This window comes from Plasmodium yoelii, assembly GCF_900002385.2.
Source record: "Plasmodium yoelii strain 17X genome assembly, chromosome: 13".
Taxonomy (NCBI): Eukaryota; Apicomplexa; class Aconoidasida; order Haemosporida; family Plasmodiidae; genus Plasmodium; species Plasmodium yoelii.
Window position 1 is genome coordinate 805,396 of NC_036185.2, and position 17,874 is coordinate 823,269.

The following is a 17,874-nucleotide window of genomic DNA, read 5'->3' on the forward strand; positions in this document are numbered from 1 at the left end:
ACAGAAAAAAAGGGAGAAAAAGGAGCCGGGTTGTTGAAACCCTGTGTATTTTCACACTTAATCATTTCTTCAATTTTTCACATTTTATGAAACAGCATGATGCATGCAAATATTTGTATTTATGATTGGCGATTGTATCTGTATCGTTCTCTATTTTTGTGTGTTTTTTGCATAAAAAATATGATAAGACAATAAAATAAAAACCAAATTAAATGATTCAAAATTAAAAATCTAAAAACATTGGAAACATAATCACTAAAACGAAAACTTATTTGATCTGCATCGGAAATTATTAAAAATAGACAAAATAAAAATTGTAATATGTTAAACGAATTGTGAAACAAAATAATGTATTATTGGATAAATAAATAAAAAATAAGATACCTTATTTATTTTACAATTATATTTAATGTTTCTATTTTTTGATAAACTTACACAATGCCAGGAATATAAAGTAAGGTAAAGATTTCCACATCTGCAACTTAAAACTTTTATTTTTTACAATTATTTCTTTAAAAAAAAGAGTTGAATATAAATAATGAGATATAGATATTGCTGAACCTAGAATCAATAATATGATTCCTATCGAATCTGTATTTATATAAAAACAGTGAATAAAATATAATGCACTTAAAATTGTACACAACCAAAATTTAAACATTATTATTATACTCATTATATTAAATAAATATACTAATAAAAATATTAATAAAATATATAATATTAGCATTGATTTATATTCTTGATAAAAATTTAAAGCTTGGTTATACAATACATATGTATCTGAGTAAAAATATATATTTTTTATATCACTACTTTTTATAATTTTTTCTATTTTTTTTAATAATTTTGTGTTTTTATCTTTATTTGTTGGATAATTATGAAGTATAAATCCGATTCTACTACTAGTTATGTTATGAGATGGGTCCATCTGCATATACATGAAAATAAAATAAATGAATAAATAATAATGTCAAATTGAAAAGTTAGGCATGTATACACACAGGTTTTATCATCATATTGTTTGTCATTTTTCATACCACTATAAAATTTTCATAGAATAAATGGGGAGTTATTGTATAAAATTGAGGTAATAATTTATTCATATTATTATTCTGAAAATCTGTCCTAATTCGAACAAATTGGCTATCATATATTCCATCTTCTTTTATGTTCATCCAAAAATAAATAAGGTTATAAAAATTTGTACATAAATTTTCATTATCTTGACAAAAAATATTTTTTAAACCTTCAAAATGCATTTTCTTATTCGTTTTTTGTGTAACAATATCATTACACTGTTTTACATAATTATCTAAATTATATTGTTTATCTAATGGGCTTATATTACCACAAATGTTTTGGCTTAATTTGAATCCATGAACCCATGAAATAATAGGTTCATTAATACATCCTTCATCTTTTAGTCTATCAATTAAGTTTATAATTTTATCTCTATTTTCTTCATCTTCATAATCAAATTCATTATAAGATGGTAAAACGATGTATCCAGGTTCTAATATATAATTAGCTTTTTTTTCAAATATAGAAAAAAATGTATTCAATTTAGAATCGTTGTTTATATATTTATATGGATCAAATATTATATCATGCTTAATAATCTTATACAAAAATAATGAAATAAATAAAAGTGAACAAAATACTACAATTCCTATTATTTTTTTAGTATACAAACTTTCATATATTTGCATTATTTTTTCTTCTATTTTTTCTTCTATTTTTTCGTCTATTTTTTCGTCTATTTTTTCGTCTATTTTTTCGCCAATTTTTTCGCCAATTTTTTCGCTGATCATTTCTTCGGTTTTTTCTTCGGTTTTTTCTTTTTTATTCTCATCCATTTTGTAGTCACATCTAATAGAATCTGATACTAAGTTGGAGGGATATAGAGAATTCGAATTTTCATTTAATTTTGAACAATTTTCTACATTTTCATTAATATAATTTTGCACATATTTTCTAGTTCCTTTTTTATCCTTATGTGTATAAAATTCATTTATTGTATTCTCGGTTACTTCAGATTTATTACCTGAATTTTCACAAATATTTGAAATAACAAAATTATTATTAACATCTGAACTAGCTAATTCTGATATATAATTGTCTTTTGTTCTAGGAATGTTATTTGAATTATTTTGAGAACCCTCGATATGTTTATCTTGATCAATGTTAATATTTATTTCCCTTTTGTATATCATCATTGAAAAAATATTATTAAAAAATAAGGCATAAAAAAAAAATAAAGTAATAAGATTAATTAATGAATTTACAGAAAATTTATTAACAATTTTATATGAACATGTTAAACCAATTAAATATATTATTATAAGTACTAAAATAATTTTAGAAACTAATATTAATGATTTATAGCTAGCTCTAAAATAATATTTGCTCGTATTTATTTTACAACATTCCTCTGATGTATTCTTATTAGACAATTTTTGTACAAGTTTTGTTATTTCTTCATTTTTCTTTTTTTCTTCTTTTTCATAATAAAAAATATTAATACAACAAAATATAAAACTCAAAAAAAACACCAAAAAATAATTTAAGAAATATATTTTTAATATATATAACCCAAATAGCATATATAAAAAAAAACTTGTACTAAAAGAAAATAAAGACAAAGCATATATACTTAATATAATAGTAATTATATTTTTTTGTTTTATATTCATATTTGATGTAAATGAATTAATATAATATATTATAAAAAAATATGATAATATTATAAATAAATAATTTGATTTAAAACCTGAGATAATAGACATTGTTTCATTTTCTTCAAGAATTTTATTATTAACAACTCCAATTTTCCATTTTTTTTTTTTTTTTTTTTTATCTATTATTTCATTTTCTATATTTAATTTATTATTAATTTCCAACTTGTATAAAAAATTTGTCTTATCTGGATTATTTATATCTAGCTCTTTCAATTTTCCAGAATTTACTATTTCTACAATTTTATTTAATTCAACAAACCATTCATTTAACAAATCTTCATCAGTCATTTCATCAAAATTAAAAACAAATAAAAGTGCTTCAACATTTTTACCGATATCTAACATTATATTATTTAGGGTTATATTATTTATATTAAATATATGTGGGTAATATAAAAAATGTGGAATAAATTTTATACTATTAGAAAAATATCTCATTAATGATTTATGATCTTTTTTAATTATACTATCAAAATATTTTTTTAAATCATTTTCAGAATCATAAAATCCAGCTTGTATTTCCTGAAAAGTAAAAAGACCTAACACAAAACATTTTGAACCATTTAATGGTATGTCAAATCGTTTACATATATCTTTCCATGTTTTATTATCTTTTATTTTAATTTGTTTAAAATATTCAATTAAAAAAAATATATCTTTCAATATTTCATAATTTAATAAATTATTATTTTCACTAATATCTGTGTTATTTTTATCAATATAAAATAGTAGAGATGCTGTTTTTTCTTTTTTGTAATTTTTCAAAAAATCATCTACATTTTTACCAATCTTATTACTAGATTTAATTATTACATCCTCACTTTTCTCTATATTTATTTTGAAATAATTATTTCCATTTAACTGTTTGGAAAATAAACCAGAGTATGTACAGCCACTACCATTCTTATTTTCGCTACCATATTTTCCATCACATTTTTGCAAAAAATTATTATAAACACAAAAAAACATTACCATACACATCAAGCATCCTATAAATAAACCAAGTATTAAATATCTTGGCTTATGAATAATTGCTTTTGTATATTTTTTGCACAAAATACGAAATATATTTTTATTCGATTTATTTTTTTTATCATCATTATTATATCGAATATTCTTTACACTCCAATTACAATCATCATATTTTTTTGTTTCCATCTCATTATTATTATTATCATCTTTTTCTTTACTATTTGCTGGATAGACATATTTGTTTTTTTGTATCATTGCTTCTTTATTTTCAACTTTACATATTTTATTTTGATTATTATCACATCGAGAAAAATTATCTACAACTTGTTCACCAATATTTTCTAAATTATCTGATTTGTTCTGTTCATATTTATTTCTACAATCATAAATATAATTTTTCATGATAACTATTAATATTAATTTATTTTAGGAAATTATTTTAAATGTGTTACCAATTAACTTTTATAATCTTCTCGAAAAAGTAAGAAAATTGATAAATATACCATAAAAAATTGACACTAATTTTTTTATTTTTCATTTAAGTAGAATATAAGTGTTTGTCATAATTACCAAAGAATTCAAAATAAAATATATATAAAAAAAAAAAAAAAAAAAAAAAAAAAAATTCTCCAATATATACCTACATATATAACTTGAGAATGGTTATAAGACTTCTAAAAATATTTCTTGAAATAATATATTTATGCTTCCAAAATATATCTTTATTTTAGTAGTACTTTGGAATATAGGGCTTATTTTTATTTTTTTTTATATCCACATATATATATATATATATGTGAATGCTTTAGATTGAATAAACGTTTGTGCTTGCATTATAGTTACATGGGTGCATGCGTATGTATGTATATGTATGTATATATATATATATACAATTTTTATTTTCCAATACCTTTTCAACGATTTATATATTTAAAAAATTGTGTAAAAAAATATAATTATATTTTTAAAAGTTGCTATGTTAAATATTATACAACTTATATTGGCTTTAAATTATATTCAATATAAAATTATCTGTCTACCAACATAAAACCTATGAAATTGTATTTAAGAACATAAAAAATGATAAACATCCTATTTCTATTGTTTCATTATTTTGAAGCATTATAGCAATATTATGCATATTTGCAACCCCAAATGTATGTTTAAAGAATTGAAATCGAACAAAATTAAAAATAAAAAAATATTCCTACATACACCCATATTATTATAGCCTATATATACCCATATTATTATAGCCTACATATACCCATATTATTATAGCCTACATATACACATATTATTATAGCCTATATACACATTATTATAGCCTATATACACATATTATTATAGCCTACATATACACATATTATTATAGCCTATATATACACATTATTATAGCCTATATATACACATTATTATAGCCTACATAATTATATATATGAATTATTTTCACATTTTGATAATCATTGTAATTTATTTGCTGTAATGCAAATTTTATACCAATTAAAAAAGAACAAATATTATATTTGCATACTAATACACGTTATATCATACTAAACACCTCAGTATATTCCTTGTTTGTATTATTGTAGAATGGCGAACAAATTTAGAATGTTTATTATTTTTATTTCTTTATTTTTAATTATGTTATACATACATATGTACACATAAAAGAGTAGCTTATATTTTGTACTTTCACTTAAACAACTTAAAACTTAATTGACCAAACATATATAGTTCATTACGAAATAATTATGAACAAATTTGATAAATAAAACCTTCAAAAAAATATATATTTATACATATATCACAATAATAACGATAAAAATCAATCTCTATATAAACACACTTTAAACGAGGGAAATATCACAAATTTTTATAGAAAAAATATATCTTAGTTTTTTTTTAAGAATAATTCATATGCCAGAATATAAATGTAATGCTATTATATATCGTTTTTTTTTCTTTATATATATGTGTGTGATTGTTATAAGCAATTCTTAAATCTAAGTCAACTTAGCTATGGTTGTACAAACCTTCGATAATTTTATTATTTTTCCAAATAGTCTGCAATATGTTTCATTGGTGTTTAAAAAAAAAAAAAACGAAAAAAAAACGAAAAAAAAACAAACATAAACATGAACAGCTATTTATAAGCATGTAGATAATTCGTCACATGTATATTTCTATTGTTTAATATTTTGGTCATTTTATCGACATTTATCTTCATTATTATTTTTTTGTATTTTGGCTTGCTACAATGCATATGCATATTACCCAAATAAAAATAACAAACCACGCAGATATTTATTATATAGGAAATATAAAAATTTTCAATGCATATAAAAAATAATATAAAATATATTCTCACCCTTAAAAGATATATAAATAGCCAACTTTAATAAATGAAATAAAAAATTATATACATTATTATATACATTATTATTTATACTATTTTATTTAAATTATTTTAATTTATTTTACAAAATGTATTATCATTTCAGAAAAAAAATTATTTTATTTCTTAAATAACAATGAAATGTTAAATTGTTTTATTTTTCCCTTTTTTATTTTGTATATGGTATTTCGTTTTTTTATTTTTTTTAATATGCTTTACCACGAAAATTAACATTATTTTTTTTTTTTATATAAAATTGAAGAATTTTTTTTATTTAAATCAATTTCAACCATATTTTATATATTACATAAACATATCATCTCTTTATTTATAAAATACAATTATATATTTTTATGTTTTCATTTATGTAGTTTGTGGAATTTTTATATATATTTTTCCTTTTATGCGCAAAGAGACATATTTTGAGTTATTTTTGAAATTACAAACTTTTTATCATATTATAGTATAGTGTTTTTTTCATGAGCTTTCAAAGTTTTGCTAATTGAAACAAAAAAAATATATCCTATTTTTATATATAATTCATAAATATATAACATCTTTATTATCATAATTATATATGCATAAAATGTTTTTCTTACTTCATGTATAAACATTTCTTTTTATAGTAATTAAAATGCGTGTGAAAATATCGTTAATTTTTTCATTCTAAATTTTTCAATTTCCTAAGTTAAAAACATAATTTTACATTTTGCGTTTAGTTTATATTCAAATTGTAGAATATATATTTATATTTATGTACAATTTAATAACCATAGGATAAATAGCTAAGCACAATTGCATAGATTTATGCCCATTTTGCAGACAGTTATTAAAAATAAAATATATTCAATAAAAGATACATATGTACTAAAAACACATACTAGGTCAAAATATTAACAATAACCAAAACGAAGTAAAGACATAAAAATAAGCGTATATACAAAAAAGAAACTACAAAATAAAGCAAAATAAAACATATATAATACAAAATAGAGAAATACGATAAACAAAATGAAAGGTTTTAATAATTTTCAAAATCGATCAAATAATAATCATCAGGGCTATGGTGGAGGCTACCATTCAGGAAGACAGAATCATGGAAATAATTCGGGTTATCACAATAATAATAATTCAAGCACACTTGGAAAAAATTTAAATCCAGTTGACTGGACTAATGTTAAATTAGTACCATTTGAAAAAAATTTTTATAAAGAACATGATGATATTCGTAAATTATCATCAAAAGAGGTAAAAGAAATCAGAGATAAACATAAAATTACTATATTAGGTGGCGATAATATACCAAACCCTGTTGAATTAATTAATAAAATTGGTTTTCCTGATTATGTATTAAAATCTTTAAGAAATAATAATATTGTTTCTCCTACCCCTATACAAATACAAGGTTGGCCTATAGCTTTATCAGGTAAAGATATGATTGGTAAAGCTGAAACGGGTAGTGGTAAAACACTTGCTTTTATTTTACCTGCATTCGTTCATATATTAGCTCAACCAAGTTTAAAACATGGGGATGGACCAATTGTTTTAGTATTAGCACCTACTAGAGAATTAGCTGAACAAATCAGGCAAGAATGTATTAAATTTTCAGTAGAATCTAAAATTAAAAATAGTTGTGCATATGGTGGAGTCCCAAAAGGTGGACAAATTTATGCCTTACGACAAGGAGTACATATTTTAATTGGTTGCCCAGGACGTTTAATTGATTTATTAGAACAAAATGCAACTAATTTAAGAAGAGTTACGTACTTAGTTTTAGATGAAGCTGATAAAATGTTAGATATGGGTTTTGAAATGCAAATTAGAAAAATTGTTGAACAAATTAGACCAGATAGACAAACATTAATGTGGTCCGCTACTTGGCCAAAAGAAGTACAAGCACTAGCTAGAGATTTATGTAAAGATCAGCCAATACATGTAAATGTTGGTTCGCTAACTTTAACAGCATGTCGTAGAATTAAACAAGAAATTTATCTTATTGAGGTAATTCATTTATTATTATGCAATTAAAAAAATATTTTTTTTTAGCTAGCTAATTCAATGCTTAATTCAAAAAATTTTGAAAAAATTATGACTTGTTAATAAAATTAATTATATACCCATACACACACATATATTGCATGTGCACATTTTAATGCCTTTTTAGGCTTTTGCAACAATTTTTTTTTACATTGTTTCGTTTTATTCCTAATTTTTATATATTGATGTAATTTGCATGTTAACATATATTTGCACATTTTTGAAGAAATCATTCTTCAAATATTAGTGATATATTTAATATTTTTATGTCATACTCATTATTTTTTTATGTAATTAAATGTTTTATTATTTTTAGTGGATTTATTATTGTTTTGTAGCATTTTGTTCACTGCTTTCCGAATTTGGGATGTTATGATAATGTCGCCCTTAGTGTGCACCGACTTAATAACATCCCATGCATAACATCCCATGCATAACATCCCATACATAACTGTTTTTGTTTCTGTTTTGTTTCTGTTTTGTTTCTTTTTTGTTTCGTTTTTTTTGTCTTGCTAATATTTATATGCACATATATATTACATACCACAGCTTATGTTTATCCTCACCCATTTTTATGTCGAAGTTCATATAATAAGGAGCAGAATAGCAAGTCATTGCAAATTTATAAGTGATAAAAAGGTTTTTCTAATTAAAGTATTTTCTATTTTTACCCAATCACATTTGCCCAACCATGTATGGATCCCTTTTTAATTAATTATTATTTTTTTGTTTCGTGATGTATATATGCATTTACGTATATATTTTTTTATATCCCAATTTTATTTTTATTTATGAATTATTTCACACGAATAATCAATAAAATGGGTATAAAAAAAAAATGAGGGTTTAATAATATTCATGGGGGATGTATATATCTTTTTATAAAAAGAAAGAAAATGGCAAGATTGTTGAAAAATAAAAAATTAATATAAGAGAAACCCCAAATTAAATAGTTATTTGCTTTGAAGTCCTATCACTTTAAATTTGCAATGAGGTTAGTTATAATATTTTTGATTCGCCATGATTTAATTCAAATAAAGACGAAAACAAAAATATAATCCTTATTATATGTTAGAAGCGAGAAATCTCGCATACATATATGTGCATGTTCTTATTTTTTTATATGCTTATATTTTTTTCATATTATACAGTTCCATACATATTCTTAATATATAATTTTTTGTTAAGTTTTATTCATATATATATATATGTATTATTTTATTTATTGCCAATTTCTATACGTCTTTATTTTTTCTTTAGGAACATGAAAAATTGGGAAATTTAAAATCATTACTACAAAGAATATTCAAGGAAAATGATAGGATAATTGTTTTTGTGGAAACCAAAAGAAGTAATATAAAAAGAAACATTACAATTTTTAATGAATAAGTTTATTTTTTTGATAACATATATTTATTAGATAATACCAATTTAAATATATGTATGCGATATATTATTTCTCAAATATAATGTACATATTTTTTATCCATTTTTTAGGTGCTGATTTCATAACAAAGGCTTTAAGATTAGAGGGAATGCCAGCATTATGTATACATGGAGATAAAAAACAAGATGAAAGAAGATGGGTTTTAAATGATTTTAAAACAGGAAAAAGTCCAATTTTAATAGCAACAGATGTTGCATCAAGAGGGCTTGATATTAAAAATGTAAAATTTGTAATAAATTATGATTTTCCCAATCAAATTGAAGATTATGTCCACAGAATTGGTAGAACAGGAAGAGCAGGTGCTCACGGTGCCTCTTTTACATTTTTAACATCTGATAAATATAGATTAGCTAAAGAATTAGTTAAAATATTAAGAGAATCTGAACAACCTATACCACCACAATTAGAAAAAATATCATTTTCAACGGGTAATAGTCAAAGAAGAAACCCTTATTATAGTTATGGACGTTCAGGATACAATTCTAACAATTTTCCAGTAAGAGGCGGAAATAGATATTACTAACTTTTAGTGTTTAGTTTTTTATATTATATAGGAGATGATATAATCAAAATTTATTCATAAATCTTTTATTTTAATAATATTTATACACTATCAAAAAAATATAAAATATTTAAAATCATAGCTAATTATAAGAATATCCAATATTTCACTATCCCATATACATATTTATATAGTTTGTTTATAAACATTTATGTTTAATATTTACGAAATTCATACTAATTTTTTTATATTTTAGTTAAATATGTTAAATGCATGTATATTTATACATACATATATGCGGTATACAATAATACGCAGTTTTATGTATTTTTATGTTTTAATATTATATTTTTTAAATATTTTATAATTTAAAAATTACTTTAAAAAGAATATATTTTTTTCTTTTTTTTTTGGTTATAATTTATGTTTAATTATATATAATATCCATATGAACACATAATAATACTGTTTGTTATTCATTATTTTCATTTACCATTTTGTATTTCTCACAAGTAATATATAAAACAAACTATATGTATCATATCTCTTTCAAATTATATTTGAAAATCATTCAAAAAATAAAAAACAATTATTTTAATAAATTTTTACTATAAATTTGGAAATATATTGATATTACTTATTCATCTACAACATGAAATATGTAATACACGAGATAGACAACACATGGAAAATAACTTAACCAATTATATTACGTAAAGAATAAAAATTATTTTCACAAAAAATATAAATAGTTATAAAAATTGAAAAGTAAAAATACTTTCTTATAATTTTGTATTAATATATTATAAATACTTAATGAACTCATTTTAAAAAATATAGTTCATTATTTTTTATAAGTACAGAAAAATTTGAAATGGTTAGTTTATCACCTTTAATTTTTATAATTTTGGATGTTTGACCCTTATAAAAAAAGTAAAAATTTGTTATTTTAAATTTAAAATATAAAGCGATTAGCAATATGTGGAAACTTAGATCTTAGAATTCTCATACATTTATGGATACATTTTTTCCTTACTATATTTCAAATAGAAAAACCTATTTATTTAATAGCTTACTAGAAAAGAAAGAAAATACGACAGTGCATGATAATATGCGTCAACCATGTACTTACTTAATATTGATATAATACTTGCTACGAATTTATCCATATATTACTATTAGTACAAAAATAACAATAAAACAGTTTTCCATATAATTTCAAATAAATAAAAAAATAATTTATATTTTTTTTTTTCAATAAAAACTATATAACAAAGATATAATTCAAATTAGTGTTTATATTTGTTTTTTTATTTTATTTAAAAAATATGCTAATAATATTAACATAAATATGAGTGGTACGATTTTGATATTTAAAATAATACATAATAAAAAAAAATATTATTATATTTTTATGCCTGGTGTGTGTACTTACTACATAACGAATCAATCTTTCGCCTTTTACTAAAGATTGCCGTGTAGGAGGTACTTTAAATACAATACCACAAATTTTTGTCACGTCAATTTGGCGTGTGTATAACAATTTTAAAATATCAAATTTTTGCATGACCAAAAAAAAAAAAAAAAATAAATAAAAAAATAGCTATATATATTAGCAAAATTATGTTATATATAGCTTGAAAATATGGAATATTATATGACGAATATATTAAAATTATAGGATTTTCCATTATGTATTTTATTTTTACAATTTAAAAAAAATTATTTCCTGAATGTTCATATTATTTTTGATCTTAATTTTGTAAAATAGCTTTATATAGCTATTTTACAAAATTATAAAAAAAAATTAATTTAAAAAATAAAGAGCAAAAAACATAGCAGTTTTAATGATACGTCAATTTTTTTGTTATTCGTTATGAATTTTATTTTTAATATTAAAATAATTTGGGTATTATATATATTATTTTTTAGCACATGCTTGCAAAATAAAATTTTTGGGGTAAAGATAAAAGTAGTTTTTCTATTTGTTCTAAATGTTCATTCTTATTTTCTACTGCAATAATTTTGGGAGTTTTGGGCTCAATAAAATTAATACTATTAAACATAATTGATTTCATAAAATCGTTTTTGCTAACACTATAAGAAATGTCATTTTTGCCAACATTATAAGAAGCGCCATTTTTGCCAACATTATAAGAAGCGCCATTTTTGCCAACATTATAAGAAGCGCCATTTTTGCCAACATTATAAGAAGCGCCATTTTTGCCAACATTATAAGAAGCGCCATTTTTGCCAACATTATAAGAAGCGCCATTTTTGCCAACATTATAAGAAGTGCCATTTTTATTATTACTCTTAATTGACGTTGAATTAGCCATTTTTTTGTTTCGATTACAATTTTGGTGATATGTTACCATTTTGTCACTTAAATGTTCATTATTTGTATGTATGTTCATATTGTTTGTTTTTTGGGATAAGTTAAAATTAGGTACAATTTTTGCCTTTAATCCTCGCCCTATTAACCTTACTTGATTATTCCAATTATTTTCATAATTTATTTCTATCATCCTTGAATTTATTTTATTATTATAACCGTTTGGTCCATTTCGTCTAGCATTTCTACATTCTCGATGTGTAGGATGTTCATGTTTTCGATTTATTTTTCTATGATTATTCTGCCGCGAAAAAAAAAAAAAAAAAAAAAAAAAAAATATATACATATATATATACATAAATAATAAGATGGTATATTGTCATATTATGCACACGTATCATATATATTATTATGCTTACCATGTAGTCCAAAAAATGGGAATTAAAATAATTAATATTTTCATTTGTTGTGTTATAATGTTTTTTAGTAGTTTGTTTTAAAATATGTCCATGTACTTCCTTTGCTATAATGCTATCCGTATTATTATTAAATATTTTTTCTATAACATAGTTTTCTTTTTTAAATTTGTCCATTATATTTTTTTGTTTTTTTTGTGTAATTATATTATTTTTTTCGTAATTTAAATATTTATAAACATTTGGTTGAAAAGTACATTCTTGTAATTCCTGCATAATCACATTTTGTTTATAATTAATATCTTTTTTGTCTTTTTCTAAAATTTTTTTTAATATATATAAAGGATCTTTGCATTTTTTTTCTTTTCTTTTAAGCAATTTTTCTCTATACACATATTTTTTACGATTAACATTATTGTATAAATTATTATTTTCAAAATCATTTTTAATTTGATTTGATTCATCTCTAATAAGGTTAGATTTATTTTTCTTTGATACTTGTAGTATACTTTCATGGATTATTTTGTTTAACATATTTTCTTTTTCCATTAATTCATAATCTGATTTTTTTAAAATATTTCCTATTTCATCATAATTATTATTATCATTTTTTTGTGAATTTTTTTTAATTATATAATTTCCTACTTTACTATATGCATTATTTAGTCGTTGTTCGAATGGGTAATCATAATATCTATATAATTTAAATTTGTCTAAATTTTGTTGTTTTTCTTTATTTATAAAAAAATATTTTTTATTTTTTGACATTTCTAAAAGTGTATCTAAAATATAATTATCAGGATCTAATAATGTATTCTCTATACTAATTTTTTCTTTTATTATATTAATAAATGTTTTTTTCGAAATAATTAACATTCCAACTTTTTTTTTTTTTTTTTTTTTATTTAATAAATTTGTATCATTCAAATTTAATAACAAAGATACATCATTTTCATTTGCTACTCTTTTTAATTTATTAATATTAAAAATTAAATTATTTTCATTTATGTCTTTTTTGTTACTTAGGATATTTTCATTATCTAAAAGTTTAAGTGCCGCCAAGTTATAAGCTTTTAATTTTAAATGTGGTAAAATATATTTTTTGAATTTTTCTTTTCCTTTTTTTGTTAATCCATCATAAATATTATTATTAAATAAATCAATCGAATTCTCACATTTTATATCTAAAGTTTTCCAAAGTTTCTCAACAACACATAATGCAACATTCTCGTTACTAGACTGTATATTATTTTTATTAGTTGATATTTTATTCAAATTCATTTCGCTTGATGTACTACCAGTTGCATATTTATTCGTTTATTTATTTATTCCTTTGGCAATATAAAGAATTATTATATCATAATTTTGTCTTTTCAAAAAACGGGGTTGGAAACCTCAACTTGGGAACATAAGACAATACTAAATGATATTTTTTATTATATTTCAACTTTTTCGAAATAAAAATGTTCGAAATATACACACTCCCTTATACCACGTCAACGTATTTTTGTATAGAAAATATAAACACATACATATTTTTGAAATAACAAAAATATGTTAAAAGAAAAAAGCTCTACAAAATAATCCCAACAAACTTTTAAAAATAAATTATTTTTGGACAAAAAAAAAAAAAAAAAAAAAAAATTATATACATGAGCATAGATATATTTTTATTTTTGCGTACATTTTAAAAAATACAAAATTATTAACATAAATATGAAAAAAAAGAGAAATAAATAACGGGCTAATAACGGGCTTGCTAAAATAACGGTCTAATATATATACTAAATAAAACAATATATTTGAAACTATTGTGATATAATTAATTAAAGCGAAAAAAATAAAATTGATAAATTAAAAATTGATCTTTTCAATTTAGTTCTTCACAAATCTAAAAACATATTATAAATAAAAATATATTTTTTTATAAAAACAAAATATATTGCACACATATGCACATCCCCCTTTGAGGAGAGAACATCTATTCCTAATGACAATTCAAGTATAGAACAACTTTTATATGAATAAAATAACGATATTTATCTGGGCATATCATTACATATATATATATATATACATGTACATGTACAGTTGTAAAACCTGTGTACCCCTTTCCTGTGTACATTTCTATGCATTATTAGTACAGTTGGAAATATAACATTTTCAAAGTTTGGCGATAAGTTAAAAAATTTTAAGTCGAAAGTGGATCCATCTATATATATATATATATATATATATGCATATATAAGATGCAAATGCAACGGTCGACGTGAAACTTCCAGAGAGTAGATAAATTGTCTACTAAATATTAAAATGAATTTAGAACATAAATAAGCAACTAAACTAGTTAAACGCCTAAATTGTAAAAATTCATATTTAGAAATGAATATAAATTTATAAATATATTCCACTTTAAAAATGAAAAAGATATATATTTCACTAATTATAAAATACATAATAAAAACTATCAATTTTTTTTATAATAATTATATAGAATGGTTTAAAATAAATTCTGACAAAAGTCGAACTCCAAAACCTTTTGGTTTTCTATCTTTGAAATTCCAAGCAACTCCAGCAATATCTATATGAGCCCAAGATGTAGATTTAATAAATTCCTTTAAAAATAAAGATGCAACAACTGAAGATGCTTTAACATTTGATGATATATTATTTATATCTGCATATTTTGAATTTAAAGATTCTCTATATTCTTTAATTATTGGTAACCACCATACAGGTTCATTAGAAGTTTCAGATGATTCTAATATTTTGTTAATTAATTTATTATCATTTCCAAAAACACCAGCATAACTTGTTCCTAAAGAATATAACATAGCACCTGTTAATGTAGCTATATCAATAATATGATCAACACCAATTTTTTCAGCATATACTAATGCATCTGCTAATGTTAATCTTCCTTCTGCATCTGTATTTCCAACTTCAATAGTTTTTCCATTAGATGCAGTTATAATATCACCAGGTCGATATGAATTTTTAGAAACCATATTTTCACATACTGCACTTAAAAAATGAACTTGAACATTTTCAGGTTTTATAGATCCAATACAATAAGCACATCCTAAAACAGCTGCACATCCACTCATATCAAATTTCATTAAATCAATCATTGAACCAGGAGAAGCTTTTAAATTATATCCTCCCGAATCAAAAGTTATACCCTTACCAACTAATGCAATTTTTTTTTTAATATCTCCTTTTCCTTTATAAGTTAAATGAATAAATCTATTTGGATACATACTACCTTTTCCTACTGATAAATATGCTCCCATTTTTAATTCTTCAAGTTCTTTTACTCCTAAAATTTTGCATTCTAGATTTAATTTTTCTGCTAATTCAACAGCTACATTTGCTAAAGAAACTGGGTTACAATAATTTGATGGTGCTGATATAAGTTGAGATGCAAAATATGTCCCCATAAAATAGGTTCGTGATTTATCGACTTGTTTAACATAATCATTATTATAATTTTTCAAAAATATTTCCAAACTTTTCATATTTTCTGCACTTCCACTTCCATCACTTTTATTGTCGACCTTGTCGACCTTGTCAGTTGATTTAAATCTTTCATCAGCTACATATTCGTAAAAAACAGTTTCTAAAAAGAATCTAAATAATGATTCATTTATTCCTATTTCAAATATGATAGATGTAGCTACCGATTTATTATCATGTAATATTTGAACTAAGCTAGATACAATTTTTCGAATTTCAAATTCTGACATTTCTTCATCAATGGTTCCACATCTAATAAAAGATAAATTAATATATTTATTTTTATCATTAGAGATATAAAAACTTTTAAATGTTCCTAATTTTCCATTAAAAATATCTTCATTCTTTGATAAAAATTCATTTATTTTACTATCCTTAATTTGTGAACCTATTTTCATATTTCCATTATCTTTATCAGATTTAGAGTGAACTAAAAAGATTACTATATCATCATCAAAATTACAACATTCTTTTACTGAATCTTTTAATACAATGTTTATATCATTAATTGGCGTCGTATAATTTACTGGTAAAACAGTAGGGTCGAGGCTAATTACCTGTGGAACGTTTAGTGACATTTTTTTTAATTTCAAAAAGGATATATTAGAATTTTCTATATTATTATTAATACTATAAAACCTTTTTACTTTTTTTAAAAAATTCAAAGATTCTATTTTATCTTTTTGATACTGATATGTGTTAAATGTTCGAAATTCACGATATTCACTATTGTAATTATTTTTATTTTTTATCTTATTAGATATAAAAAAAGAAAAAAAATTTTGTTTTTGATTATGCTTTATGTTATAAAAATAATAACGTTTATTAATATTTTTATAAAATTTATCCTCAAAAATTTTACCAACAAATTTGATTTTCAACTGTGTTAGATACATTGAAATGGTATGCACAAATTGGAAATATGCAACTTGGCATATATATATGTATGTATTATTATTGTTATTATTATCTACGCATTATTATCTACGCATTATTATCACGCATTGCATATTTATTTTGAACTCACAATATATGCAAACATTATAGAAGCGATTGTTACGCAAAAAATAAATTGACTAATGGATGCTGTGGGGAAAGAGTGCGTTTTATAGGCTAGGGAAATGTTTATTTGGGAATTATTTGGGCATTATTTGGGCATTATTTGTGTATTATTTGTGTATTATTTGTGTATTATTTTTTTGCTATTTTTTGCTATTTATTTTATATTTTTTTGCTATTTTTTGCTATTTTTTGCTATTTTTTTGCTATTTTTTTGCTATTTTTTGCTTAAATAACATCTCGATATGTGGAATCAATATATAGTCAGCCACTCCACATAAGAAAACGAACCACCTCCAAAATTATAAATTTTCCATAAAAATGAGTATACAAAATAGTGCGTTAAAATATGTATACACTACTAATAGGTACAATATATATACATATATATTTTTTTTTTCCTTTTATTTTTAAAGGAATGTACATAATTCGACGCGAAAAAAAACGCCAT

At 21.9% G+C, this 17,874-nt stretch overlaps 4 protein-coding genes and 1 non-coding gene across 5 annotated transcripts; 2 read left to right on the forward strand and 3 right to left on the reverse strand.

Moving 5' to 3' along the window:
* Positions 1–119: 119 nt before the first annotated feature.
* PY17X_1313400 (conserved Plasmodium protein, unknown function) lies at positions 120–4,115 on the reverse strand (the record flags this gene model as incomplete). Its single annotated transcript, XM_022957036.1, has 3 exons — positions 120–277; positions 436–931; positions 1,041–4,115. 3 exons carry the CDS (start codon positions 4,113–4,115, stop codon positions 120–122), a joined length of 3,729 nt encoding a protein of 1,242 aa, XP_022813520.1.
* A 3,007-nt stretch (positions 4,116–7,122) lies between these two features.
* On the forward strand, positions 7,123–10,118 carry PY17X_1313500 (ATP-dependent RNA helicase DDX5, putative; the record flags this gene model as incomplete). The annotated part of the gene is made up of 3 exons (XM_022957037.1): positions 7,123–8,112; positions 9,409–9,499; positions 9,646–10,118. 3 exons carry the CDS (start codon positions 7,123–7,125, stop codon positions 10,116–10,118), a joined length of 1,554 nt encoding a protein of 517 aa, XP_022813521.1.
* Positions 10,119–11,517: 1,399 nt separating this feature from the next.
* Positions 11,518–11,630, forward strand: PY17X_1313600. The gene has a single exon (XR_002696582.1). It is a non-coding gene; the product is annotated as a U5 spliceosomal RNA (small nuclear RNA).
* Positions 11,631–12,025: 395 nt separating this feature from the next.
* On the reverse strand, positions 12,026–14,129 carry PY17X_1313700 (conserved Plasmodium protein, unknown function; the record flags this gene model as incomplete). The annotated part of the gene is made up of 2 exons (XM_022957038.2): positions 12,026–12,733; positions 12,852–14,129. The coding sequence occupies 2 exons, from the start codon at positions 14,127–14,129 to the stop codon at positions 12,026–12,028; spliced, it is 1,986 nt and encodes a 661-aa protein (XP_022813522.2).
* Positions 14,130–15,334: 1,205 nt separating this feature from the next.
* Positions 15,335–17,260, reverse strand: PY17X_1313800 (chromosome condensation regulator leucine aminopeptidase; the record flags this gene model as incomplete). The annotated part of the gene is made up of 1 exon (XM_724642.1): positions 15,335–17,260. The coding sequence occupies one exon, from the start codon at positions 17,258–17,260 to the stop codon at positions 15,335–15,337; it is 1,926 nt and encodes a 641-aa protein (XP_729735.1).
* Positions 17,261–17,874: the final 614 nt, after the last annotated feature.